Here is a 27190-nt window from a genome sequence, read left to right as displayed (position 1 = left end):
ACCCAAGGTGACGTGGGGATCACTGGGCCATGTAGTTGCCACATTGATCCTCATCGTCGGGTTTTGCGGTGTTATGTTTTCGAGCTGGGATTTCTCGTCGTTCATCGTTCTCAGCGTTAGATGGACTGAAGGGTCAATTATCATCAATAGTCCATCCTTGACAGCCTCGTTCGCTATCATCCTCACCGTCATCATCGCCCTTACCACATACGCCCAGTAGAGTGCGGCCGGCTGCACTTTGATCAGCAAACTCCCAAAAAGCAGACGTCTTGCGCTGCAGATCACCCTCTTTCTTCTCTCAAATACTCGTCTCAAATCCAAGGCATCTCGACACCGTTCAAAATGGCCGAATACGACCTCACACAAGTTAGTCAATCAGCCTGACCTTGCCTGGTGTGCGTTTACGCTGATGCGCTGTTGATGATCTTTGTAGAAACTCATCCCTCACCTCGACCGACATCTTGCCATCCCCCTCCTCAATCACCTTTCAGATATCGCCATCTTCCCTGCTGAGCAATTAGCTAAAGCTCAGTAAGTGCTCATCGTTCATCTGTCAATCGCTATCTCGCTTATATCATCCCATTGTAGGTATGACCTCGTCAAAGGGACCAATATGGTCGACTACGTTGAACAGTTACATGAGCAAGCTAAGACAGGAGAATCAAGGGACTTCGCCAAACTGAGAGAAGAAGCCACAGCCAAATACCAGGAATTGCAGGAGAAGGCCCAACCAGTGATGAAGGTGATAGAGGATCCGGATGCTGTTGCCAAGTTGAGAAGTGGTGTGGACAAGGATAAGAATCTGGATTTGCTGAGATCAGAATATAACGTGAGTGAATAACCTTATTCGCAGTTGCTGACAGACAGATTGATATCGATCAAATCAACGCATTGTACCACTTTGGTCAATATCAATACACACTCGGTGCTTATGCTCCTGCTGCCAACTTCCTTTACCACTTTTTGATATTCTCTCCTTCCCTTGATCTCAACATTTCCGCTCACTGGGGTAAATTATCGTCCAATATCTTGTCAGGAGAATGGGAGGCTGCTTTGGTGGAGATAAAAGATTTACGAGATGCTATCGACAACCCTCACGGAACATCAATGGCCAAACCTTTGGCTCAGCTACAAGCTAGAACATGGTTACTCCACTGGTCACTGTTCGTCTTCTTCAACCTAGGCGAAGGTCAAGGTTGTCAAGGATTACTCGACATGTTCCTCTCCCCCGCCTACCTCAACACGATACAGACGTCATGCCCTCACCTCCTCCGGTACCTCGTCGCCGCTGCCATCATCTCACGTCGAGCGCCCAAACCCGCTGGTACCCGAGGAAACCGAGATCATGTCAAGGAATTGACCAAAATCGTTCAGATGGAGGAATATCAATACTCTGATCCAGTTACCGGGTTCCTGAAGGATTTGTTTGTTGACTTCGACCTCAATCAAGCTCAGAAACGTTTGACAGTAGCGGAGAGTGTCGTACGATCGGATTTCTTCCTCTCGGGATTCGCGGATGAATTTGTGGAGAATGCTAGATGGTTGATAAGTGAGGTTTTCTGCAGGATACATCGAAGGATAGATATCGGGTAAGTGCTTGTGACACTATAACATGTCGGTCATAGACTGACTCTGTACTTAGTGAATTGTCCAAGACACTCAATTTGACTAATGAGGAGGGTGAGAAATGGATTGTCAACTTGATTAGAGATTCACGAATGGGAGTAGAGGCCAAGATCGATCTGAAGGAGGTGAGCATCTCATTCCATGATCGATGTGACAACATCGCTGACCTGGCCTTCTGCAGAACATGCTTCACATCACTCGACCACATGCTACGCCAACAGCTACTCTCATCGAAACCACGAGAGGGCTTGCTTTCCGATCTCAAGCCATTCAATTTGCCATGCAAAGTAGTGCAGGAGATTCTCGAGGCGAACGAGGGGAGCGAGGGGACCGTGGTGGTAGAGGTGGACGAGGTGGAAGAACTCGAGGTGGAGCACCAGCCAGGGAGGAGACTGCAGCTTAGTCTTTTCACATAGAGATCATGCACATGTACATAGCATATAATATATATATCATTTCGGTTGACTCCAGTTCCGCCGTCCTGATACTATCGCAGCTTGTTCTATTGTCCATACAACAGCTTTTATCCAATTGAAAAGCTCCCGCACTGTCTCATCCTAAGTGTCATACCGTCAGCACTGTCTTTTAATTGCCAGAGGATACACCTACTAGTCTCTCCGGATCTTCTGCCAAAGGTCTTTTCGGTGGATCCTCCTGTTCGTCATACTCGTGATCACAGGTATGATCGTACTCGTCGATATACGAATGGCAATCGCAATCGCAATCTTCCTCGCACTCGTATTCACATTCGGAATGCTCAGAAGGTGGGTATGAGTGGCTCCTACAGTAAGATGGAATCAGTTACATTCTTTTTGAGGGAAGCATCTCACTCACCTTCCGCAAGTGCATTCCTCCTCTACTACAGCTACCGCTTTCCCCTTTGGACGCTCCTGTTCCTCCTTCTGGCCTTTTAGCTCTTGCTGCATCCTCAGCAGCTTTGCCTTCTCCCTATCTAGCGTGAGTTTTGCCTCGAATAGAGCAGCGAGACTTGCTGGGAGATCGATCGGTAAATTGGGATTGTAAGACTGTGGAGGGATGTTGGCAGGGTTTGCTAGGAAATTGGCCTCGCCGATGCCGGCAGCTGCACCCGTGAGTGCTGTGAGCTGGGATTGTGTGAGTTTGGGTATGTTGTCGAGTCGACCAAGAGCATTGGCAGACCAGTTGGAAAGAGCAGTTGAGAAAGTGGATTCAGAGGGTTCGGAATTAGGGTATGGTAATGCTGGTAAAGTCGTTGGAAGGCGGGATTTAGGAGGAGGTCGCTTGTTGGTACGGGGTTTAGATCTGCCCATGGTGTCTTGTGGGGACTATGACAGGTGACGGGGTCGTTTCAAGATGCAGTAAGTATGGAATGAATGTATAATGTCGTAAAAGGGATGGAGGATGAAAGAATGAACGAATGAACGAATGATGAAAAACGTTACGAGCAACTGAAATTTCGTGGTTTGTAATGTCCATTACAATCCTGCTGCAAGTTTTGTATTCAGATTTGTGATGCCGATTACAAAATCTGTAATCCAGGTAATTAAGGGGTATGCACCTTCCATTCGCCATGACGTCCCGCTGACTCTGCGAGAAGTACATGGATGATCAATCTCCAAATACAGCTTGAAGATGCATGTGGTGATCGCAACTGTTTCTGTGAAAAGTGGGGAATGCATGCAATGGGTATAATACAAATTGTTGGTGCGAATCGACTACTATCTATTTACGTAGATATTTGAGCATCCGACTCGGACGCCTCAAAGAACCACCGAGAGCCATGATACAAGTCAGAAGAACTACACTGCCCGCTTGATGCATGGCGGCGAGGGGTATGGGAACCAAATAAAGGAGGGTTGTTATACCTAGTGTAACCTGGGTGACCGCTGCAGCTGCAGTCAAACCAGCCAAACGGCGTGTAGAAGCGAAAGGCAACTTTCGAGCAACGAATGGTAGAGAGACGACTAGACCGAATGTGGTGTATGCCTGTATATGAATGTCAGTATAACATTATTGCTCGTTCAACGTTTTGCTCGACTCACCAGCATACGGTGATCGAATTGAGCAGTGACGGGGTTCTCCAAGAAATTCCTCCAAATAGATTTAGTACCACCTCTGGTGTAATGCTCGTCCAGGAGTTCATCCGTAGGAGGCATAATCCGACCGCCCATCAATGGCCATTCATTGTAGACCAACCCAGCATCTAGACCAGCGACGAATGCACCAGTGACAGCGGTGAGAAAAACCATCATACCCGCGCCATGAACCATACCACGGAATTTCTTGACAGAAGGCAAGGATAGCTGAGAGACGATGCTGGGATTGTTGAACAGTTTGACATCACGCTGTATACCGATAGCTGTCGAGAGCATACCAAGGTAGAGCAGGAAAGCGGCAGTCAAGTGAGCGGCAAGTCGATACTGAGATACTCGAGGAACAGAATTCGTCTCGACAATTTCTTGATCTAAACCTGATTTAACCATCCACCAGCCGAGGAAACCTTGGAACCCGATACCGAGTCCAATAAGGGCGAGTTTGGCGGGTATGGGTCGAGGGAGTTTATATCGAGCCACGTAGTAGGCAGCGGGAATGACAAATCTGTTCATCAGTCATGGGACCATAAGAGTAGTAACTTACATTAAACCGAGAGCTCGTCCAGCTATACGATGTGCCCATTCCATATAGAAGATCTTCTTAAATTCGTGTATATCCATTTTCGAGTTCATCCTAAAAGATCAGCATAGTCCGCGTGCATAGTAGAACTCACATAACACCCTCTGGAGATACACGGTACTTCTCCCATTCAGCGTCCCATTCTGCAGCTGTGATAGGAGGAATCACACCTTTGAAAGGTTGCCATTCCACTATGCTGAGACCGGATTCCGTCAGACGGGTGACACCACCGACCACCACGATGCCAAACACTAAAGCGGAACAACCGTATAGCCAGTAAGGTAAGGAGCGAGGTATTTCGGGTAGAGAGGGAGCAGTTGTCACTGAACGAGGGAAAGTGAAGCCGTATGATGGATAGAAGAATGTTGATCTGGCAGAAGGAGTGAAATATGGTAATTTGAATGGCTGTGGTCTGGCATTGACATTTCGAAGTGACTGGACGGATGAGGAGGAGAATGCACGGAGGGTGGAGGGAGAGGCGATGGGGGCGATCGACGATCTGGGAGCGATGGGAGTGAACTGAGATCGTGCAGCGCCCCAAAGTCCTCTTGGGAGACCAGCCGAAGCCATTGTTGAGAAGTGGACGGGAGGTGAGATGGGCAAGGGCTATCTGGGTGTTTTGGGATCAGACAAATTGATGCAAGATACAAGAAATAATTTGGTGATTGTGAATCTGAGATTGCCAAGTTGTCCTCCGGTTTACAACGAGGAACGAATCAAACCTCGGGTAATATCGATATTATCATACAGTAAGACAAACACATCACACCGTGGGAAAGTACCCTCTACTGCATCTCGTAGACCAACCCCAGCTGCTCAGGTGTCTGCACCAATATACCACGACACTCCCGGATCACATCCACAGTATGGGCTACTATATCCTCTGAGAGTTCTTCGGGAAGCGGACCAAGTGGCGATGAATGTTTCGGTAGACCAGGCTGCCGGAGAGATGATAGAGCAATGAAAGTACCCGTCCTTCCGACTCCGGCCGAGCTGATGACAATCATGACTATCAGCAACCATGTATATGGGGCAGGAAGCAAACAGCTCACCAATGGACCCATACTTCACACCCTAGACTATCCTTCCTTTGTTGTATCTCATCAACCAACTTACTCAGAGCTTCCACGCCTCGACCCTGAGGTACTCCGTGATCAGGCCATGAGTCAAAATGGTAATGATGCACTTTGACGGGCCTGTCTGCGCCAAGAAGTATCTCAGTGACATCGCATGAGATCTCGTCTCGTCGCTGCTGATTTTCGATCTTGAGCGGGAGGTGGTCCATTACGTGATTCCTGTATGTCATCAGCCAATGTCGTTGCTAAGCTCCTACTCACATATATGGATTTGCCTTTAGCATACCCCTCTCCTCCCATCCTGTCAATTGCACCAAGATAGCATTATCTGACCTTCTACCCGTGGCTGAGCCTAGATACAGAGCGCGAAAGAAGGTATCAAACGTCCGAGGTAGGGGAGCCTGAAAAGGAGCATAAGCGAATCATACAATACAGACATGAGTATCTGGTTGTCGCCCACCTGAGCAGCTATCCATTCACCACCTTTCCCATCTGTCACTACATTCGCATTGATATATCCGCCCTCGACAGATACGGCTGTACGATCGTACGCTAGGATGTTGGAATACCGATTGTCTGCTCTGTGACTTAGCGAATTACGGACCGAGTAAAATGCTTGTTCTGCAGATGGTCGAGGCACCTGACTTGTCCGCAGTCTGATATATTCCCTCTCTGCAAGGATATCATAGACCTTCCGTAGCTGCTGGAGTGATACAGAAGGCATTTTGAGTGGATTGTATGTATTCATACATTAGGAGTGGTTTACTGCAAATTAAGTATGCAGTATTTATACGACGTCACACGATGAGTGGAGGTGATCCCATCAACAAACATCTCATTTTTCAAGTCTTCTCCTTTCAGCTGTCTTGATTCGGTTACTATACTTTGTACATATTATCCTATAGACACCGCAAGCGATGACAGCATTACCTCCTAGATTCACTGTCCCACCGCTACCACCTCGAATACATCGTCAAATCAAGCTAGCGATCACGGATGATGGTGTCGCGCTCGCGCCAGAGAGTGGAGAGGGTGTGTTGATCAGATGGGGAGTCAAAGGCAAAGTGGAGACTATCGATTGCGAACCAGGAGAAGTGGTGCTCGGTGGTGTCCTAGGAATAGTTAGGCTATGGGAAAGTGAGTGAGATTTGCTCGTGTACATCGCTAACATCGTAGCATCGTATCTCCTCGTATTCCTACCTCGCCTAGCAACCCCCTTATTCCCTTGTCACGACGTTCACGATGAGTCTCGAAATGAAGCTACAAGCTCTCATGAGGTTTTCACCCTGGAAGATATACATGCTATCCCTCTCAACCATGAGATCGCTCTCAAAGCTCATAAGAAATTACTGGATATACAGATATCTCGTCAACCAACAGCAAAATCACGATGGAGTATAACCCTTCCTCTCCGAAGTGCAGCGAACACAGCTAAAGGGGGATCAGAAGAGAGTTCATCGGATGATGATGATGAAATTCCAGAAGCAGATGAAACTCCCTTACCATCCAAAACACGAGAATGGACCAAGTTCATGCCAAAGCTACGTAAGAAACAGCCAAACGACCCGAAGACGAATGAAACCTTGCCGGACGATCCACCACAGCGAGAAGAGCTCGAGGCGAAGATCGTTCGACAGATCATTCGCGAATTTAGTAATGGATTCTTCTTCTCATACGATTTCGACCTGACACATTCACTACAGCACAAGCGAAAGATACTCGCTCAGCGCAATGCTTCTCACACCGCCTTGACCCATCTTATCCCTAGAGAAGGTTCCCTCTTTCCCCCTTCACCTTCAAGTACCTTACCGCGACACAACTTATGCGAGGATGACTTTGTCGAACCAGATATGCAAGTGCCGCTCTGGCGAAGAACGGATCGACGTTTCTTCTGGAACGAATACCTCATGAAAGACTTTATCGATCTGGGTTTACATGCTTATGTCATACCGATGATGCAGGGCTGGGTACAATCAGCATCTTTCACCATCCCTATACCTCCTAATCCTTTAGAACCCGAAAAGTCGCTTGGAGCCGTACCATTAGATCTTGTAGTCATCTCAAGGCGTAGTAGAGATAGAGCAGGTCTTAGATATCAGAGACGAGGGATCGACGATGAAGGCCATGTGGCAAATATGGTTGAAACAGAGATGATCGTACGAGCTAAGGTGAGTACCAAACGTCCGATGCCAATGCTAAGATTCAGGTCGAGGGGAAATCATCCCTGTTCAGCTTTGTGCAAGTACGAGGATCCATTCCTCTTAGGTGGTCTCAATCGCCGTATTCGATGAAACCGCCTCCTGTACTCAACGAACCCGTCGACCAAACTTATGCGGTAGCTACTTTGCATTTCAACGACTTGACATCTCGATATGGTCCAATAGTGAGTTTTATCATAGTACACTTGAGCTGATTGCCAGACCATCATCAATCTGTCAGAACAAGAAGGAAAAGAAGGTGTGGTTACGAATGGGTATCGAGATTTAGTAGATTCTCTCGAAAGAAGTGACATCAAGTGAGTCTTACCGTTTTGATCCCCGCTGACAATCAGATATGTTCCTTTCGACTTCCACGCGAAATGTCATGGCATGAAATGGGAGAATATATCGGAGCTGGTGGATTCGGTGGATCTTGGTGGTATGGGGTACTTGTGGACGCTTCAAGGTGAAGCGATCAGAGAACAGGAAGGAGCATTTAGGACAAAGTAAGTAGTCCACCATGTAGCCCACGCTGACAATTAGCTGCATCGATTGTCTTGATCGTACCAACGTGGTTCAATCGGCGTTAGCCAGAAGGGTTCTGACAAACATGCTTACCCAACTGGGACTGAAGGCTGAGGGGTCCATCATAGAGAACATATTCAATGATAGTGAGTGACCACCAACGTAGTTCTCGCTGACAGGTAGTCTGGGCAAACAACGGAGATACGATCAGTTTGTGCTATGCGCATACCTCGGCGCTGAAAGGAGACTTTGTGAGGACGGGAAAGAGGGATTTCAGCGGAATGGTGAGTTCCCACCAAATGAGGACCTTGCTGAGATATAGCTTCACGACGGTGTAAGCTCGATCAGTCGAATGTTCTATGGAGCCGTATCCGACTTCTTCGCGCAAGCCGTCATCTCCTTCCTCCTTGGTCATCGAAATCTATCCGTCTTTAGCGAATTCCTGCAGACATTGAATAGCACCGACGCTGCAAGCGTTGTCAAGCTTTCTCGAATACGATCGGTCGCGAGTGAGTTTATATCTATTTTGAGCTTCGCTGATGTCAGTCGAAACTTGTTCCGCGCGGGTGTTGAACGATGGTGAGGAAAGGATCAATGGATGGACCCTACTTTCTCCGGATGCTAGAAGTGTGAAGATCAGCCCAGGTTTAGAGGAAAAGGTTCTTCTTCTGGTGAGTTGCATATACGAGTACCTCCGCTGATGCACTGCACAGACACGTGAGGCGATATATGTCGTTTCCTTTAACTATTCGCTCGAAAAGGTCATGGAATTTACACGAATCCCTGTGAAATCGATCACATCGATTCAAAAAGGTATGTCCCTTCCTATAAAGGTCTATGCTGATAAATTCAGGTGCATATATCCTATCTACGCTACAAGAAGCTAGTCGTGATCCAAAAGAAGTGAGTCATCCTTAACTTGACAAGGTACATCGCTGATTTCTAGTCTGCAGAATTACGGTTTCCTCGTAAACTTCTCGCCGACCGATGAATCAACACGTTATAGCACTTACTCGTTAAGAAACAAGCTCCTCTCGGTACCTCAAGATAGTGCACCTACACCTGGAACACCTAAGCCTTCAGTGAAGCATGCGCTCATTGACCCAGATGTGACTGAGTTTTACGCTTTCAAAGCTATACCAGGTCATACAAGTGACGAAGGCACATGTCAAGAGTCGGTCAATAATGCCGTAAAGCAGATTGCAGAAGCCTGTAAAGATGAAGAGCTTATCGTAGAAAAGGATATCGTAAGGTGAGTACAGTAGTAAGCGTAGATCAGCACTGGCTGATACATGATTCATGAACATAGTTTAGCGGAAGCTGAATCGGCGACTTCAATTTTGGATAAAATGGATTATGCCTTTAAACGATTTTTATGGTTATGAGCGAGATTCTTGCGTTGTTGTGCTATACGAAACATGCATATTGACGATACAGTACAGTCAATCGCCCTCTACTTCTTGGCGAAAGGAGTTTGTTGTAACCAGGATTTGAAGTCGGTGAGGAAAGGGAAGAGTTTTTTGTTCTCCGACACATCAGCTTCGAACTGATTATCATCGAAGAACTGAATATGGTGAAGAAGGTTGACGTTAGCTACTTTCCGTATTTCTATCATGTGATAGCCGACTGACCTTGAAAGCAGGAGCAATAAAAGGGGGAAACACGGGCGTTTCCTCAGCTTGTAAAGTCTGACCGGTGACTTCCTTCCAGATACTGATGATTTCATCAGGAGTCAACTCGTCTCCTACGATGTTGATTTTCTTGCCCTCAAATCGATCGGGGTTGGCGAAAACCTCTGCAGCGATCTTACCGATATCAGAAGTAGCAATAACTTTGTAAGTCGGATGAGGGGACTGTTTCCAGGTGGTCGATACTTGATCTAGATAAAGTGGCCAGTAGAAATTTTCCATGAATCCTACTGGACCTAGAATTGTCCATTGGAAAGATTGAGCTTTAACTGCATTTTCGATCTTTCGCTTAGCTTCGAAGCTATCGTCACGGAGTAGATGCACAGTAAGCTAATCTGACGGAACCTTCCATCCGAGGTTTGTGTATGTGGGTGTGAACTTCTCAACTCACAAGGGAATACCTGTATCTGATCTTCCACAATAATCACCATTAGAGTATACGAAATGCTTGACACCATGTTTGGCAGCAGCATTGACAATAGCAAGACCTACAAGTCCAATCCAAAAGATTTTAACACATGAGCCATTTTCACCGAGGTAGAAAGGACAGTCAAAGGAAATCATTCAACTGACCTTCTTGTAAGTGACCTTCCGGATCTGTATTGGCGAGAACCAAAAGAACACCATGAATTGGCTCTTTGTCAAATAGACTCTCGGGATTCTCAAGAGAGCCTTCTATCAGGTCTACACCTATTGCTTTGGCTTTCTCGCTAGAGGCATCTGGAGTGACAGCAAGGATCTTAAATTTGGTTTGGTCCAAGGCCTGAAACGAAGGATTATCGAATATCAGTGTAGCCTCAAATTGGTTGACGTCACGGTTCATTGACATACCTTGATAGTGGCTGAGCCTTGTTTACCTGTAGCACCGAAGACGAGGATAGTTTGTTTGGCAGACACATTGGAGAATTTCGTTTCTTTCGTATGCGTCTGTGTTGAAGTTGAGACTGTTGCCCTTGAATATGATTCAGTATGTTCTGGTGATCTGTTGTTGGGTTGACATACATTTCGTTCTCCACCTCGAAGCTAACTATTTATATCTTATCATGATTATTGTCATGTCAGCATGTTCACGTCACAAGCATAATCTTTGTCATGATAAAAATCCCATCTCTTTGTCATCAATGGGAAAAACCTACCCATCGTTACCAACAAGACGTCCTTCAGCATGATCGGACATCTGATTCGCAACGCCCGATCAACTCAAATGATCGCCGAGGTTTCTCGCCGAATTGCCATTTCAGGTAATTCTCATTCAGAATGTCTCGTTATTGGTATGTCAGAATCAGCTTCGATGAGTAATCAGTGGGAGAGTCAATAAGTTGTCATATGTCATGCATGAGACCTAATTACGATCACCGAGTATCAAATACTCATGTACACAGTCTTTTGGCAGCATCTTCCCTGATCTTGTACAGCTCTCTTGAGTCCTACGTCATAGATGGCATAAACGTCAGCTTGGGAATATTCTATTGGTAGACACCCGAACTCACCTTCAAAACACCTAAATCGATATCCACCACCTCGAGCTTTGGTCCAACTTCACAGCTCGCTACCTTTCCTCGAAGGGGCACCCAGACACCACTCCCACCCATGAACCCCTCAAGAGGATCCCCGCCAGCATTACACATCACCCATACCGTTTCCGTCTCTGCACATCGTGCGAAACAGAGAGATTGAACCATGTTATGCTCGTATTGAGGATCATGTTGATATTTATGTATAGTCCTATGAAAAAGGGATCGTCAATCATCGTATGTAACAATACTTCATTGTGAGATCTCTCACGGTTCGCTATCGGTAGCATACCAGAACGTAGGAGCGAAGATGATATCCGCACCTTGACTGGCTAGTTCCTGAGCATGAGATGGATGAGACATATCCCAGCAAATCATCATTCCTATTTTACCCCATTTCGTCTCAAATACTTTATGATCATCTTCTCCCGGTGTGATGTAATCCCTATTGCATATTTTTTCAGTCCACTCTCAGCCAAGCCCAGTGATACGAAGCCATGGCACTCACCTCTCAGGATGCCATAAGTTTTTCTTAGTATACTCTCCAACTATCTCTCCCTGATCATCAATGAAGAAAGCGGTATTATACAGTGTAGGCTGAGCACTTTCCTCGGTCGATAGAGGATGAGCTTCGAGGTATTTCCCCCATTCTAATTGAGCTGGACTTATGATCGGTGATTTATGACTGGTATGAAGTGGTATATGAGAGAATGGAGATGATGAGGGGATGGGAGCAGCACCTTCCTCCCTCTTACCATGTACGATAGTCCCACAGAGAGCGATTCGATTTGTCTTGGCGAGATCTCGCAGGAATGTTAATAAATGTTTGGAAGGGAATGTGAGATACTGATTGATCAATCAGCTCACATGTCATGGGTCATTAGTCAAACTCACCTGTCTATTCTGGTTCACTATACCTTGCAAGAAGTACTCTGGAAAGATCACCACCTCGGCTCTCTGTGCGGCAGCTCTTTCGACATAGCTTATAACGTCAATGAGATTCTGATCAATGGTGGAGAAAGGGGAAGTCGAATGAGGTTTTTCTAATTTGGCTGGACCTTCCGGCGCAACGATAGGAGCTGTTTGGGCGATTGCCACACGGATGTTGCTTTTGGTCATGATTCAACAATGTTGTATATTTGGCTTGACTGTACTGTCGAGAGGGCACGATGCAATAGTATGATGAAGGTTGGGAGATAACAGTGACAGTAGTGTTGTCGTAGATCTCGCTTAATTGGACTGCCGAGGTACCCACATTAACATCATGATATCACACCCTCCATGTGGCAGACCTCTTCATCTACATCATCTTGCCCTCACTTGCCTTTCTCTTAGAGACTGTCTGCAAGAATGCTTGCTAACCGAATCGCTTGAGTGGACAGACGATCCCACAAGTGGTCAAACACCATATATGGACGTTTCGGTATTTACAAATACGTTTATTCATACTCAATATCAGGAATATCTATTGCTGCTCCAAATGGAAACGAAACTTTCGAAAGACCAGCAGCAAGTTGTGTTCCTTTTTGGTCCTGAGTATCTTTGTATTGAGGTGATGAGACTTTCCAACTTATATTTGCCTACACGCCCAAAAAACCATCTAATCTTCTCTGTCGATGGAGTGGAGGTCGAGGTCCGCGGGATCAGCGGGAACGCTGAGGATTCGGAGGGTGTTGGTCTATATCAAACAGTATATAACATCAGCAAGACGTCGCAGCCATTTGATGACTTTAAAATCACTCACGTGACCGAGACCACCTTTCCATCCTTGGACAGCCATGACCGTAGCCTCTGGCTTGACGATAGCAAGCTGAAGGGCAACTCGGAGACCATATCTGGAATCGGATATCAGCATATATACGATGTTTGTTGCGTTGACATGACCCACCTGATTCGGTTGTCAACGTCGATTTGCCATTTGTCACCGGGGATACCTCGAGGCTCGGGGTACCATACGGGGTACACTCCTCGAGACAAGTGAAGTTGTCGGGCAGTTTGTTGGTTTCGAGTGACTAGGTTGTTACATCTTAGCTTACCATACATTTCTGATGATTGCCAGTCAAACTTACCACAGATGATAGGGCATTCAGGTCTGTACTTGGAGAGAAGTCTAGCGGAAACACCACTGGTCGACAATACGATGATGGCTCCGGCGTCTTGCTCAATGGCAGCAGCGACGGCGGACAGAGCAAGAGTCTCGGCAGTCTCGGTAGGTCGAGGGGTGAGACTTCGGAGTTGGTCGAATAAGTGGGGGTAGGCGATAGCTCTCTCGGCGAGGTAAGCAGTCTCGGCCATCATCTTGACTGGATATTAAAATATTATCAGTGTGATTCATTTCTCCCAAAAAAGCATTTGACTTACCAGCTTCGATAGGGTATTTACCCTTGGCAGTTTCACCTGAAAGCATGACACAGTCGGCACCATCCATGACGGCGTTGGCAACATCTGAAACCTCAGCTCGAGTAGGTCGAGGGTTGTACTGAGATGGAGAGTTAGTAGGCAAACAATCTATGATAAGCCAAACTTACGGTCATAGACTAAGAGAAGGAGCTATAGTTAGCTAAATTCTACATTCCTATTCGATGCGAAATAAAAACTCACCTCGAGCATCTGAGTAGCACAGATAACGGGTTTACCAGCAACGTTACATTTGGCAATCATCATCTTCTGAGCCATGAAGACTTGACTTGCTGGGATCTCGATACCCAAATCACCTCTAGCAACCATGACACCATCGGTTTCCTTCAAAATCTCATCAAAGTTGGTGACACCTTGTTCGTTCTCGATCTTGACGATGATCTTGATGTTAGCACCTTCAGTACCGAGGACCTTTCTGATTTCTTTGACATCGTTACCGGATCGGATAAACGAAGCGAAGATCATGTCTACACCGTTCTTGACACCGAAAGCCAAATCTGATTTGTCCTTTTCTGAAAGAGCTGGTAAGTCGACAGCGGTCTTGGGGAGGTTGACACCCTTTCGAGATGAGAGGGTACCGGAGTTGAGGGACTTGACTCGGATCTTCTCGCCGTCGATTGAAACGACTTGGAGGGAGAGGATACCTATAGGAGAGGTCAGTTAGATATGTTGGCGGATAAGACTCAAACCTACCATCATCAACATATATGAGTTTACCGGGAGCAGTAACTTTAGGAAGGTTGGTCTGTAAGAACCTGTCAGCGTCATAAACACATACTGACAACCGATGACACTCACGTAGTCCATGTAAATTTGCTCGGCGGTACCGGATTCAGCGAAGGACTTGTCGGTGGTAACCCAGAACTCGTGACCAGCGTCAATAGGGACCTGCCCAATGGTCAGCTCCTTATTATCCGATATGTACAGGTTTACTCACATCAGTGTCATCCTTCATCAAACCAGTTCTGATCTCTGGACCTTTGGTGTCGAGAGCGATAGCCAATGGTCGACCGTTGGGGCTCTTGGCAGCGGCAGCTCGGGCGTTGTCAATGACCGATTGGTGGTATTCGTATGAACCGTGGGAGAAGTTCATTCGGACTGGAAGACATCATGAACATCATGTAGCACAGGCACAGAGGAGCTGAAGATATGCGACATACCAATGTTCATACCAGCATCAGCGAGCTTGACGAGGGTGTCTACATTGTTGGTTTTAGGACCAATGGTAGCAATGATGGATGTCTGTGGGTGTCGTTCGTCAGCTCTGCTAAACTTAATTGATGTATATGGAACACACCTTTCTGAAGAACTTTTGCTCTGGGGTCATCTCATTAAATGTGGTGTTGAGAGACGCTTGCCAGGCAAGCTGGGTGGTAGGGGTGTTGGAAACGAAAGCACTTGAAGTCATGTTGAAATTGGGTGGACCTCCGATAGATGACCTATGTTCGCGAGAGATTGGGATTGGGTCATATGGCAGACGGGCAGGTTGATTTTTGGGTGGTGAGGGAGTGAGAGGTCGTGAAGGTGGGTGATGCCCGAGAGCAAATGGCATGATGACGGATTGTTGTGCAGTGAATATGGGGAAGAAAGGAATGTTGAGATGGGATAGGACAAAGAGGTAGCGAAGAAAGGGAATGTGACAGAATTCAGCGTCAGCTTTTTCATCTTTGTGAGACATGTCATGATTAGAGTTGGCAGCAACGTGCTGATGATGTCAATCTGCTTTACTTTGCTCTGCTTTGTTCATATCGTATCATCCCCTTTTCAAAGGATCTACCAGTCGCCAATGACATGCTCCACCCACTGTAGTCCCACCACTGTCAGCGAGAGAGACTGTTCGACTCACTGTTTCTTTTTCAGTTGGGATGTATGTATATCAAAGGTGAACAGAGATACAAAGGGTGGATAACGGGTGATCTTAGCTATGTAAGTGTGTATATAACACTGTGGGATGTCTCGATGGTATTTTCCATCTCCCCAACAAAGATTAGGGATTCCCAATTAATCCAATTTAGATGGATCACGTTTCATTGGTGGTAGATACAAGCCAAAGTCCGCCGGCAATAGGTAAACCCACGTGGCCATCTAGCACAATCATCTCGCCAAAACAGAACTACTGATCTGACAACAATGCCACGTCATGACACCTTCTCACCTTCGCAAAGTCAACTTTCTCTCTCAACAGTCTCAACCTCGACCACCTCCGACACAGATCCATGCAACTCGGCATCTCATGGCTCAGTGGTCAACCCCGACACCTCTGATACCCAAGTGCAAGTACCACGCAGCAGACCCAAAAGGGATAAAACAGATCCCCTAGATCCCTACGAGGAATATTTCATCCAGCAAGCCAAACTCTTCAAGCACCTGGAAAAGAGATATAGCAAATTTCAGAAAAAGCAGAAAGAGGAACAAGCTCGTGCGAGGGACAACAGGCTCAATAGGAAACATACACCTGCACCTGCTCCGGTAAAACCTAAGAAGAAAAAGGACAAACAGCGAATAGCCAGTAACTCGGATAGTGATACTTCGAATTCTTCCAGTACATCTTCTGCAGAAACAGACAATATGATAGGATCAAGTGTTGCTGCTATCAGGGGACAAGCCGGGAAGGCGGTAGCTCAAGCTGTCGTGAGTTGATCGTCCCTCATTTACACTCAATGTATATTCACGGAATTTTTACGTGTCTAGCGTCCGGCAATCTCGATTACTCGAGCCTCCTCACCAGCTGCTTCCGCATCTTTCTCCTCTACCGCTTCTACCTCTGTTCGAAGTCAGAAACTTCAGACCAAGAAGAAGAAGTTTGTTAACCCAGATGCCATGACTGCCACAGAAGCTGTCCGAGTATTACGAGTGAGTCCCATACCCTTTCAGTCAATTATCGATTACTCAAATAACTGTGATGATTTTCGCTGATGGATTGGTGGTTCTGCAGGCACTTGAAATCGCCAATCCCACATCATCCTATTCATTGACGCTATCTACCAAATCAACCAAATCATCTCTTCCTATCAGAGGACATTTCCACTTACCTCTTGACCCCCGACGATCCTCAGAGACCATCCTGGTATTTGCCGAACCCAGTTCAACTTCGTCGACATTAGCTAAACAGGCAGGTGCAGCTTATGTCGGTGGAGAAGAGTTGTTCGAATCGGTACTGTCGGGTAAGATCTCGCCAACGAGATGTTTGGCCACTCCCGGTATGATGCCTCAGGTGACAAGGAATCTGGCGAGATATCTTGGTCCAAAAGGTTTGATGCCAGTGGCTAAAAGAGGGTTGGTAGGAGAAGGTGAAGAATTGGCTGAAAAGATTAGAGACGCAGCTGGTAGAATGGAATATAGAGCCGATAAGGAGGGGTTGGTCAGGATTCGTAAGTCGTCGTGAGATCGTATGCATGAGTGTTTGTGGACTGACGACGTTTGGATCTCAGCCGTCGCACGAGTAGGTTCCACCATTTATACATACTCAAAACCCATACTGAGTATCGATATTGAGACATGCTGATTCATCATATATAGATGGATTTTGAAATACCTTCCATCGAGAACAACATCCGATCTTTCATCCAGACAGTCAGGGATAATCAATCAGCAGGTACGACTGACGATGCCGTTACGAATGCCGCCAAGAAGAAGAAGAAAGGTGAGCATGACACAACATGTGATTGACGTACTGTTTGCTGACAAGGATTTATTAGGATCTTCCATCACTGCTGCTAGGATAGAAACCACCCATGGACCAAGTATCGAGATCAATGATGTCTTGTAGATTTCCAGATGCATGACTTATCCTATGATGATGCATGCTCCTATCCTTGTTTTGCATCATGTACTCTACTCCTCTAATCCTGTCATAGCTTGACCAGCAAATACATCTATACAAGCCTAAGCTTTGACTAACAAGCAAGCGACACTTCCCAATGCTCGTCTAATATCCTGATAATCTACATCATGTGCTATGATATGGTCAGCATCGAAGATGATGACATGATGATGGAAAAAAACAGGCTCACTATCTTCAACTTCTCCCCATTGTTCAATCTGACTCCTTACTTCCACATGACTAGCTTCAGCAGCTTGATTCGCTGTCAAACGACCATTACACAATGCCAATGCTATCACGAATGATTTAGAGGCGTATGCAGCTCTCTCAAACGCTGCCAACTCCCATCCATCCATTCCTTCTAGTACCCTCCTCAATTTGCTTCTGGCATCTTCACTTTGTTGAGGTGGGGAGAATCCTTCTGCTGGATTTAGCTTCACACCGTATGTTTCCTTCAACCATGAATACAATGGTTCCCAGTGTTCCTTCTGCATTCTCACAAGAGATGTGGGTGTATCATTGGTAAAACTATACAAAATGTTGTAAGCTACTATCATTGAGCTGAATTAGGTAGCTTACTCACAGGATTGTATCTGTATCGAGATATTTCATCATTTGATCGATCACTCCAGCCCGTATGACACCTTCTCCTAATCCATCTATTGCTCTAGACGCTAATGAGGTCTGCATCCAATCCTCTTAGTTCTGTGGAATATGTGAAGTCAAGAGAGTGTAAGCTTACCACTGGCAGAGTATGCTGCTTCAAGACCTCATCTTGGTTCTCCCATTCATTCGCGATCAACAAAGCCAGTAACCTCCTTTCGGACGGTATCAGTAACTTGGCACCTCCTGGAGTCTTCAATGCTCGGTGATCCAAGGTCACTTGGAAACTGCCCGAATCATCTTGCTTGATGTGGACAGTCTTCCAAAACCTTCGTAATGTCACTTCGGCTCCTGTCATTTCATCACAAACATTCAGCATCGATTTCATGCGCGTGCCCTCTGGCCTCCGCATCAAGGTACAGAGATGTAGGATTCATCTTGGGAGCACTCGTGACACTCACGATTCGTCTGAGTCAAGGCAGGTCCATCCTGTACCACTGCTCTGACTACGCTCGTTGAGCTATACGATCTTCCAACGATCTCCCCTCTGCATCTAGCGGCTATTACCAATCGAGGGATCTGCCTAGCTTGCAAGCGCAGGGTAGTCTGCTGACAGAGTATCGGACGGAGTGATCGTGCAACTGTAGCCATCTTTTGATTTCTGATCTGGTCAATGGTAATTACAAGCTGCAGGCCGAGTTAATGTAACCCAGATCAGGTCTGACTTTGATGAACGATTATGTCCAACTTTTTTGAGACTGTTCCTGCATCCTACGAGTAGCGGTTATAGGAAGGATGATTTGTAATGGGGGCTTAGCGGAATCAGATGAGTATACTAATGGCAACCAGATCCATTTGTAATGAAAATCTAATGGGATCGAGACGTCGGGTATGGGCGATGACCGAAGTGGAAGGAGAGGAGGATTACGAGGAATGAGGAGATGGGGAATGCAGGCAACACACAGAACAGCACACAGCACACCAAGCACAGACATCCCATCTTGAGATGTACTCGTATATAGAGGTTGATGGTATAGCACGATCGTATATACCCAATATTCAACAGTGCCCCTCCTTCCCTAACCTCCTTTCATCCCTTTCATACCCCCCTCCCTTCCCCCTTTCAATCACAATACACAAAACCAATGTCATGACCGAGATCCAAATCACAACTCCAGCATAGCCCACCAACTTCATCATCATTCCGCATACCGACCAATCGATACTCATTCTATAGGTTGTAATCGATAGCACCCAGCCAAAACACATATCAGCCTCTCATCATGGCACCTCCTATCAAGGACACCAACATCGGACCATCACCGACCGCTTCCAACGCAAGTACCGGCAATGTGCCAAATGCGTCAGACGCCGCACCTAAACCCAAACAAAGAAAACTGAATCGTACTTTACCTCAACTGAAGCGGAACGCAGCTTGTATCCCATGTCGAAGGAGGAGAATCAAGTGTGATGCTGGGAAACCGCACTGTTCCTCATGTGTGAGGAGTTATCATTTCCTCGCTAGAACACAGCCAGATGAAGAGAGAGATGCTAGAGGTATTCAATGTTTTTATGAGGAAGATGCAGAAGATGTCGATGAAGATCGTCATCACGCAGTACATATGCATAGCAAAGGTGACAACTTGAAAGGTGCAAGTGGATCTAGTCCAATGGAGATGCCTAGGGGAACAAAGCGGAAGGGAACTTCGGTTGATGAAGACCCAAGAGATGTCATAAAGAAATTGGAAGAGAAAGTCGGTAAGTGGCTTTGATGATTGCTATCTAAAGATCTTATTGATCCTCTGTCATAGCCGAATTACAACAAGCACTGGCAGCTACGAGTATGTTCAGCAACCCACCTGGCTCATCGACAACTATAACCTCTAACGCTGGATTTGGCCCGGCATATGTCCCACCACAGCAAAGATCACAACCAATCATCGAAACTAGTCCATGGGCAGGTCCGACACCTAATCAATTCCCTGCGGACTTCTTGAGCGCTCCGTATAATCCTCCTGATGTAGCTCCAACGGTATCAGACACAGCTGCGATACCTCCTTTTAACGCTCCGTTCGTCACGCCCCTCGGTCTGCCTCAAGATGGTTCGGCTCCTCAACCCACCGGACCGCCCAGACGATCAACCTTGCCTACCAGCTCGGATGATATTGATGCAGAAGCAGGAAGGTTCAGCGGACCATTCTTGGATATACTCTTCCCCGGATGGCCTCCTAAATTGCCTACTCCTTGTGCGTGGTTCTTTCTAGGTCGTTTAACAAGCCCGCTAACGCTGATTCCCTTTCTACAGCTATGCTTGACCATCTGTGAGTAAAGTGAGACTGGGATCGGATAGTGACAACGCTGATTACCCTTGAAGCGTCGAAACCTTCTTCAACATGGTCCCATCGGTACCGCGAGTACTTCATCGTCAGACTTTCCTCACCAGACTAGCTCTACCTCCGACTCACGCCGATTTCCCTCATGTCGCTCTTTTACATGCCATCTGCGCTACAGCAGCCCGATACACCGCCGCTGTCAAGTGCAGACCAGTCCCCGAAGCTATCGAGAAGACCAATCAAGATGCCAAACGTGCTAATGGGAAAGGTCTGCCTTACGATGATCCTGCAGACGAAACTTGTTTCTCAGAGAGGAATGCCAGATATGCTATGAACGCTATGAAATTCGAACATGTCAGTGGAAGAGGCCTACTCGATATGCTACAAGCCATGGTAAGTCTTCTATCTTTCATGTTCCTGTATAAGTGTCAAGCTGATTGGCACTGGCTGAATAGATTGTCATGGGACATTGGGGTCAATCAAGTGCCAAATGGATTGAAGGATGGATCATCATTGGTAGTGGAGGTAGACTTGCCATTTGCTTGGGTTTGCTTGATTATCAACCAGACAATTTTGGTATGCCGGCTTTACGACAATCGATCCTTGGACCACCAAAGACAGATGCGGAAAGGGAGGAACGACGAGCCGTCATGTACTATATTATGACTTATGATTGTATATCTGCGGCTTCGTCAGGCTGGCCAAATTCATTACCTATCGAGGAATTGGTAAGTCCGTGTCAAGCGAATGAAATGGTGCTGTTTACTGATTCAGCCTATAGACCGCTAGAATGCCTTGTCATAGGAATGACTTTGCAAAATTGGTCAGTATAGACCAGTACAGGCCAATCCACTCTCAAACGCATTTCGTCGCTGAACACGAATATTTTATCTAGGATGATATCCCCGAGAACCCGCAGAGCTATCATTCTCCTGACCTATGGACATAGTAAGTGACCACACCAGCCTTTGGTATTCGAGAAAGAAGGAGCTGATGATGTTGTAGTCATCCTGTCGCAGACGGCTTCAACATGATGTTAAAAGGTAAGTCCCACCAGTTTGACTTGCGGCTGATGAGATTCAGGTGTGATCCTTCTCTCTCGTGCATGTCGTTTCATACGGAAATGCCGGAATATGGAGCCCGCGGATCGTCTGATCGCGAGGCAGGTGCCAGAGTTCAAGCAGATAGACTCGGACATAGCTGCATTCAAGTGAGTTTAATCTGATCCACATGGAATCAGCTTTCTGACAAGCTCCTTGTAGTTTACATTTCCCTCCGGCTTTGAGGGATCCTGTGCAATACCTGCAAGGACATGCTAAAGGAGTTGATGCCGACCTCATCGTGAGTGATGTTGCGACTCCTCCTTTCCATTCAGTTGGCTCATTCCTGTCCAGGCTGCCCACCTCATACCTCGAATAGCCAGCATCTTCCTTCATGAACCTTTTGCCGACGTCAGTGATCCTTCTTGCGTCTCCGCGGCGAGGATCCTTATGGAAGCGAGGGCTGTGCTCAATATTGTCTACTTGGTCGTAAGCAGTAACGCAGATATATCATACATGGTGATGCCGATTTGTTCATGTAAGTGGATTGAAACTCAGTAACATATCGAATGAACGTTAATATGATTTTTCTCTTTTCAGTGTAAGTCGGATTCCGTTGGCAAGATGTATCGAAAGAAGGAGATGTCATGAATACTGATCCTGCTATAGCTACTTCTTCACCGCTGCTCGTACTCTGCTCCTATTCTACCAACGCGCGCTGGAGACCGGGGACCGTTCTGCTGCTCATTCGTTCCGTAACGAGATAGCCGTCTTCAAGTAAGTCCAGCATATACTATCGTTTAGCTGGCGCTGATCACCCATACAGAATTGCCTTCCAAGCCCTATCCAGCCGATTTGCGATGGGTGCAAGACATCTAATAATGATAGAAATGGTATCCACGCATATAGAAGAGGAAACTTTGGGCCATCCTCTACCTGAATCAGAGGTGGTACCTAGACTGCCCGCTCAACCGCCTGCTTGGCACGTCGCTTATCCAGATATGCGACGAGGATACGACCCGTCAGGTTTTCCAGCCGAAGAGGAGCCTAGCGAACCTACCACGAGTCGACCTGGTCATCCAGATGCGATGGCAGGGATTAAGTTGGATCAGCTGAGGTCACAGCAAAGGCAAGGGTCGGCTATGGATCACATCCATAATATGTCGAACAACGAAGGTATGGATCATCGAAGGGATTATGTTAGTTCTCCTCGAGGGAATTTCTCGGCCAGCGCAAGTGCGAGTGCAGGATCGACCAGTCAAAGTCCCAATGGTCCGATAGTCTATGTGAATTGGCAGAGCGTTGCTAGTCATACGACCGAGGGTCATTTGCCCCCTGAATTGCAGGATCCGAATATGAGGACTCAGGCTCAGATCCACGATCCGAAGTTCTCGTTGCTCTAGATATCCCATTGTCGATTATAGTATAGTATAGGGAAGATGATGGTGCCTTGTATGCAGTGAACTTCTTATGAGCTACTTTTTGCATCCGGATAAGCTGCAGATAAGCTTTACTCTCGACGGCCCCAGTCAACGGCGGATCATGATGACTTGACTCCCAGATCCACCTCTCTTGCTTCCTGTCCGTGATGGATTTTCCCACGTACTTAGGACACTCACTGTAGTGAGAACATGGTGAATCATTAACGGGTAACCGGGTATGTCCGCCATACAGCACGATCTCATGACATCACTTTCCCGCCGCCATGTGACGCACAGACCCAACCTTACGAGAGAGAGATCCAAAGAAATCATCCGGGGGGATTTGACGCCGCACGTTTGATGTTGTAGCATATGATCGGCAGATTTGACTTGGGGCGCATGGAGCCTATTTACAAGTTTTTGGCTTCTTTGGGCAGCTTCTGTTCTCATGTCTATTTTAAGAGCATGAGACATGAGAAACCCATAGGTCACAAGAGCTAATGAAACATTTAGCGAAAAATGTCGATAAGAGATATAATCCATCGTGTGATTGAATTGGTCAGAAAGAAGGTTCATCTCAACATGACGTTCGGATGCTGGTGGATTCGTCAGTGGATTGTTCTGCAGAAAGAGGTGTGGAGCAGATGGTCGACTCTTATCATGATGAGTATGAGTATGCCTATGCCTGATTGAGGGAGAATTCATATAAAGCATGAGATCAGCTAGATTCTGTACAACTTTCACTTTGACAGACCTTTTTCTACGAAAAGAACAGAACATTCATCATTCAACAAATAAATATTGCTCTCAACAAGATCGTCACAAGATACACATCCGGTTCAACCGTTAGTCACCCATCGTCTCTCACTGGAATAATCCCAACTTATCCCAACTTATGGACCCTACGTCTGTAGAGTTAGATAAGGCTGAAACAGAAACATAACTGTGCATACAGTAAAATCGTTGTAGCCAATCCAAATTGGGTGAATCTCGCTTAGAGGAAAAAAATTGTACCACGCGACCCACCCCACTCCAAGAAAAGCAAATTTCTTGAAATAAACTTGGACTGCTTGCGCTTTGGATAATCCGATTTAGACCGACCGAAACGAGCTTGATTCTCTTTTTCGTTCTGAACTAAAGCATTGTTCACAAGTCTTTGAGAAAGTGGATCTGATCACATTGATTTTCAACATTAATAACGACAACAAACGCAAAGATCTACATTAGTAAATTTATTTCCGGTTAGACACCCTCCAACGGTCGCACTCGCCACAATGTCAGGGAAAGAGTCTACTGAAATTTCGGATCCTGGACTTCCTCAGTTACCTAAGAAAGTTGAATCTCAACCAGAAGCATTCGTGACGGACATCAACGGTGACAGAGGTGAAAAGGCAGGATACAATGGGGAGAACCAAAAGGTTGACGGCCCAGGTGAGCGAGCGTTTAACATTATCAGTCGTAAAGCCCCAATGCAATGTATACTCATCAGGCGACATTATTAGCCGCCAACTATGTAGATGGTCAAATGCACCGTACGCTCAAACAGCGACATATGGCTATGATTGCTTTGGGAGGTGCTATTGGTACTGGTGAGTAAACGGCTCAACCCACCACTTCGCTCCTTTGCTCATTTATATTTTATCATATCAGGTCTTTTCGTTGGTTCGGGTTCAGCCCTGTCTACAGGTGGTCCTGTAGGTCTATGGTTGGGTTATATCTTCATGTCATCCATTGTGTGAGTGATTATCTCTGCGTGGTACTTTTTTACGACTCTTTACTGATATCGCGCTCAGATACTCTATGATGGTGGCACTTGGAGAAATGGCTTCGTTGTTCCCTGTAGCTGGTGCTTTCACACACTGTAAGTTATATTGCAATCAAAAATTTACCCAAATCTGACATTATAACATCGAACATAAGATGCCGCCCGTTTCGTTGATCCCGCTCTCGGTTTTGCCACGGGTATCAACTATTGGTATTCATACGCCATCACAATCCCCGTCGAAATCGTTGCCGCAGCTATCGTCATTTCTTATTGGGATGCCGACACCAACGCAGCCGTCTATATCACCGTTTGTCTCGTATTGATCTTCGCAGTCAACCTGTTTGGTGCACGAGTATACGGTGAAACGGAATTCTGGTTCTCTGCCATCAAAGTCGTTACTATTGTCGGTCTCATCCTACTCGGTATCATCTTGATGTGCGGAGGTGGACCCAATCACGATGCCATAGGTTTCAGATACTGGCGCAATCCCGGTCCTTTTGCTCAGATGACCATCAACGGAGGAGACGGAGTCATCGAGGGTGCATGGGGACAATTCCTAGCTTTCTGGAACGTATTCATCCAAGCTGCTTTCTCTTTCCTCGGTACTGAAATCATCGCCACGACACTTGGAGAAGCTGAGAACCCAAGAAAGACTGTACCCAAAGCGATCAAACGAGTTTTCTTCCGTCTCGTCTTCTTCTACATCATGGGAATCTTTGTCATCTCAGTATTGGTTCCTTACGATAATGAGGACCTTCTCAATGGATCTGGTAATGCCGCTGCCTCACCATTCGTCATTGCTATCAAGAATGCCGGTATCAAAGCTTTACCTTCCATCGTCAATGCTGTCATCCTAGTCGCAGCTTGGTCAGCTGGTAATTCAGACTTATATGCTGCCTCGCGTACTTTCTACGCATTAGCTTTAGAAAGACAGATGCCAAAGATCTTCAGAAAATGTACCAAGAAGGGTTTACCTATTTGGAGTGTGGTGATCACTGGTTTGTTCGGATTCTTGGCATACTTGAACCAAGGTGGAGATAGTGCTGTCACAGCTTTCAACTGGTTATACAACATATCCGCTGTTACTGGTGTTATCACCTGGTGGTGAGTGATCCTTCTTGGTCTCAAATCGCTCTTATGTGTTTGGCTGACCTTTTTGGCGATTAGGGGTATTCTCCTTTCCTACTTACGATTCTACTACGGTCTCAAGAAACAAGGATTATCCCGTGAAGGTTTCCCTTACCTTGCACCTCTTCAACCTTGGTTATCTTGGTATGGATTCATCTTCCTCACCCTTGTCATGCTTGTGAGTTGGTCTTCTCTCAAATCCAGTGTTCTGTATATACTGATGATGTATCTCCTTCTCAGTTCAACGGTTTCCCCGTCTTCCTCAAGGGTAATTGGGACACCTCATCATTCTTCGTCGCTTATGTCTGTAAGTATCGCTCATTTCATCCTTACATCTGGAGCATTGGCTAACGAGTCGATCATCAGCCCTTCTTCTCTTCGCCATCTGCTGGATTGGATGGAAGGTCGTCAAGAAGACCAAAGTTGTACCTCTCGACGAAATCGACTTCATCACCGGTAGAAGAGAACTTGACGAACTTGAAGCTCTCGATAGGGAAAGATTCGCGACTGAGAGCAAGTATCAGAAGTTCATGAGTATCTTATTCTAGATAAAACGATTCTGTATTTTTTATCTTAACCATTTACCTACATTACCAATAAATCTCAACATCATGTTACAATCTCATGAATCAATCTTTGCAGATATCTATAATTAAGTACCGATGTTTCTGGCTCGTGTGACCAGCATTAAACAATATCATGCATCAAACGCTGTATACTGTGCATGTGTAGAGAAACTTCGTTTGCGCCGATGTGTATTTCTGCTTCCGATCTGCATGCATAACGCACTTGTTCAAGCATTACAGATTTGTCATTCCATGGAAAGAGTGTGTGACCAATGACAGATAGGTGTTCAGAATTATTCGGCTCATCGTCTGGCACCAGCTTTGCGAACAAACTGAGTCCGTTTACTTGGCTTGGCGAATCCACCTTGAAATCTATTTTTCGATAAATGTGGAGGTTCATCACAGGAAACCTGGGGATCATGTGGAGCATCGTACTCTTACTTCATTCGAAGAATTCAGTTACCTTAGACTTAAAGCTAAAATCAAAAAGGAGCAGGTGACCTATAGAACAATTGGTAATTTGGTAATTCCATTTTATCCGGATCTCACCCCTCACTTCATTCGCGAAATGAATAGGAAGGAAGGTACGACAATGAAAGGCCTGGAGGGCACCAAAACATGAAGTCGATCAGATCAAGGACGTCATTTCGAGTTTGTGAATTTTGGAGCACTCTAGTAGGAAAGAAAGCGAAATCTACAAGTCGCCTGTCTCATGACTTTCCTTAACTTACCTGTAAATTGGATCGAACATTATCAATCTTGACATATATATAGTATCTTTCTTCCGGTTGCAGTCCATCCAGTGGACTTTTCA

The 27190-nt window shown here is 46.2% G+C and overlaps 13 protein-coding genes across 13 annotated transcripts; 6 read left to right on the top strand and 7 right to left on the bottom strand.

The window, feature by feature from the left end:
• Positions 1 to 342: 342 nt before the first annotated feature.
• Positions 343 to 2029, top strand: I203_100302 (eukaryotic translation initiation factor 3 subunit E; the record flags this gene model as incomplete). The annotated part of the gene is made up of 6 exons (XM_065516607.1): positions 343 to 366; positions 434 to 531; positions 589 to 782; positions 854 to 1589; positions 1643 to 1751; positions 1808 to 2029. 6 exons carry the CDS (start codon positions 343 to 345, stop codon positions 2027 to 2029), a joined length of 1383 nt encoding a protein of 460 aa, XP_065373425.1.
• A 49-nt stretch (positions 2030 to 2078) lies between these two features.
• Positions 2079 to 2915, bottom strand: I203_100301 (uncharacterized protein; the record flags this gene model as incomplete). Its single annotated transcript, XM_019149096.2, has 3 exons — positions 2079 to 2183; positions 2236 to 2407; positions 2461 to 2915. 3 exons carry the CDS (start codon positions 2913 to 2915, stop codon positions 2079 to 2081), a joined length of 732 nt encoding a protein of 243 aa, XP_019001623.2.
• Positions 2916 to 3327: 412 nt separating this feature from the next.
• Positions 3328 to 4848, bottom strand: I203_100300 (uncharacterized protein; the record flags this gene model as incomplete). Its single annotated transcript, XM_065516606.1, has 3 exons — positions 3328 to 3591; positions 3648 to 4203; positions 4373 to 4848. The coding sequence occupies 3 exons, from the start codon at positions 4846 to 4848 to the stop codon at positions 3328 to 3330; spliced, it is 1296 nt and encodes a 431-aa protein (XP_065373424.1).
• A 215-nt stretch (positions 4849 to 5063) lies between these two features.
• On the bottom strand, positions 5064 to 6078 carry I203_100299 (uncharacterized protein; the record flags this gene model as incomplete). Its single annotated transcript, XM_019149098.1, has 4 exons — positions 5064 to 5271; positions 5331 to 5573; positions 5616 to 5755; positions 5815 to 6078. The coding sequence occupies 4 exons, from the start codon at positions 6076 to 6078 to the stop codon at positions 5064 to 5066; spliced, it is 855 nt and encodes a 284-aa protein (XP_019001625.1).
• A 193-nt stretch (positions 6079 to 6271) lies between these two features.
• I203_100298 (phosphatidylinositide phosphatase) lies at positions 6272 to 7619 on the top strand (the record flags this gene model as incomplete). The annotated part of the gene is made up of 3 exons (XM_065516605.1): positions 6272 to 6491; positions 6564 to 7522; positions 7587 to 7619. 3 exons carry the CDS (start codon positions 6272 to 6274, stop codon positions 7617 to 7619), a joined length of 1212 nt encoding a protein of 403 aa, XP_065373423.1.
• Positions 7620 to 8429: 810 nt separating this feature from the next.
• Positions 8430 to 9462, top strand: I203_100297 (uncharacterized protein; the record flags this gene model as incomplete). The annotated part of the gene is made up of 6 exons (XM_065516604.1): positions 8430 to 8586; positions 8723 to 8748; positions 8791 to 8890; positions 8958 to 8980; positions 9031 to 9329; positions 9387 to 9462. The coding sequence occupies 6 exons, from the start codon at positions 8430 to 8432 to the stop codon at positions 9460 to 9462; spliced, it is 681 nt and encodes a 226-aa protein (XP_065373422.1).
• Positions 9463 to 9530: 68 nt separating this feature from the next.
• On the bottom strand, positions 9531 to 10932 carry I203_100296 (uncharacterized protein; the record flags this gene model as incomplete). Its single annotated transcript, XM_019149100.1, has 7 exons — positions 9531 to 9641; positions 9709 to 10066; positions 10157 to 10253; positions 10339 to 10528; positions 10597 to 10709; positions 10768 to 10788; positions 10902 to 10932. The coding sequence occupies 7 exons, from the start codon at positions 10930 to 10932 to the stop codon at positions 9531 to 9533; spliced, it is 921 nt and encodes a 306-aa protein (XP_019001627.1).
• A 203-nt stretch (positions 10933 to 11135) lies between these two features.
• On the bottom strand, positions 11136 to 12398 carry I203_100295 (uncharacterized protein; the record flags this gene model as incomplete). The annotated part of the gene is made up of 5 exons (XM_019149101.1): positions 11136 to 11192; positions 11256 to 11490; positions 11551 to 11724; positions 11788 to 12125; positions 12174 to 12398. The coding sequence occupies 5 exons, from the start codon at positions 12396 to 12398 to the stop codon at positions 11136 to 11138; spliced, it is 1029 nt and encodes a 342-aa protein (XP_019001628.1).
• Positions 12399 to 12879: 481 nt separating this feature from the next.
• On the bottom strand, positions 12880 to 15249 carry I203_100294 (pyruvate kinase; the record flags this gene model as incomplete). Its single annotated transcript, XM_019149102.1, has 12 exons — positions 12880 to 12957; positions 13024 to 13114; positions 13168 to 13291; positions 13349 to 13582; positions 13641 to 13758; positions 13808 to 13816; positions 13881 to 14341; positions 14391 to 14442; positions 14496 to 14585; positions 14635 to 14795; positions 14858 to 14939; positions 14995 to 15249. 12 exons carry the CDS (start codon positions 15247 to 15249, stop codon positions 12880 to 12882), a joined length of 1755 nt encoding a protein of 584 aa, XP_019001629.1.
• Positions 15250 to 15827: 578 nt separating this feature from the next.
• I203_100293 (mitochondrial 54S ribosomal uL1m domain-containing protein) lies at positions 15828 to 17466 on the top strand (the record flags this gene model as incomplete). The annotated part of the gene is made up of 6 exons (XM_019149103.1): positions 15828 to 16328; positions 16389 to 16550; positions 16633 to 17068; positions 17129 to 17139; positions 17217 to 17340; positions 17396 to 17466. The coding sequence occupies 6 exons, from the start codon at positions 15828 to 15830 to the stop codon at positions 17464 to 17466; spliced, it is 1305 nt and encodes a 434-aa protein (XP_019001630.1).
• A 116-nt stretch (positions 17467 to 17582) lies between these two features.
• I203_100292 (uncharacterized protein) lies at positions 17583 to 18774 on the bottom strand (the record flags this gene model as incomplete). The annotated part of the gene is made up of 5 exons (XM_019149104.1): positions 17583 to 17653; positions 17711 to 18048; positions 18104 to 18204; positions 18263 to 18474; positions 18585 to 18774. 5 exons carry the CDS (start codon positions 18772 to 18774, stop codon positions 17583 to 17585), a joined length of 912 nt encoding a protein of 303 aa, XP_019001631.1.
• Positions 18775 to 19406: 632 nt separating this feature from the next.
• I203_100291 (uncharacterized protein) lies at positions 19407 to 22899 on the top strand (the record flags this gene model as incomplete). The annotated part of the gene is made up of 13 exons (XM_065516603.1): positions 19407 to 19881; positions 19935 to 20369; positions 20429 to 20444; positions 20498 to 20849; positions 20912 to 21184; positions 21238 to 21279; positions 21352 to 21404; positions 21462 to 21499; positions 21645 to 21666; positions 21719 to 21797; positions 21851 to 22038; positions 22166 to 22273; positions 22323 to 22899. The coding sequence occupies 13 exons, from the start codon at positions 19407 to 19409 to the stop codon at positions 22897 to 22899; spliced, it is 2658 nt and encodes an 885-aa protein (XP_065373421.1).
• Positions 22900 to 24191: 1292 nt separating this feature from the next.
• I203_100290 (uncharacterized protein) lies at positions 24192 to 26358 on the top strand (the record flags this gene model as incomplete). Its single annotated transcript, XM_019149106.1, has 8 exons — positions 24192 to 24348; positions 24420 to 24506; positions 24568 to 24652; positions 24711 to 24778; positions 24838 to 25786; positions 25850 to 25988; positions 26051 to 26117; positions 26177 to 26358. The coding sequence occupies 8 exons, from the start codon at positions 24192 to 24194 to the stop codon at positions 26356 to 26358; spliced, it is 1734 nt and encodes a 577-aa protein (XP_019001633.1).
• Positions 26359 to 27190: the final 832 nt, after the last annotated feature.

The sequence above is a fragment of the Kwoniella mangroviensis genome, assembly GCF_000507465.2.
Source record: "Kwoniella mangroviensis CBS 8507 chromosome 1 map unlocalized Ctg01, whole genome shotgun sequence".
In the NCBI taxonomy this organism is placed as follows: Eukaryota; Fungi; Basidiomycota; class Tremellomycetes; order Tremellales; family Cryptococcaceae; genus Kwoniella; species Kwoniella mangrovensis.
Note: the sequence above shows the minus strand (reverse complement) of the source record. Positions and strands in the feature narration are given on the sequence as shown.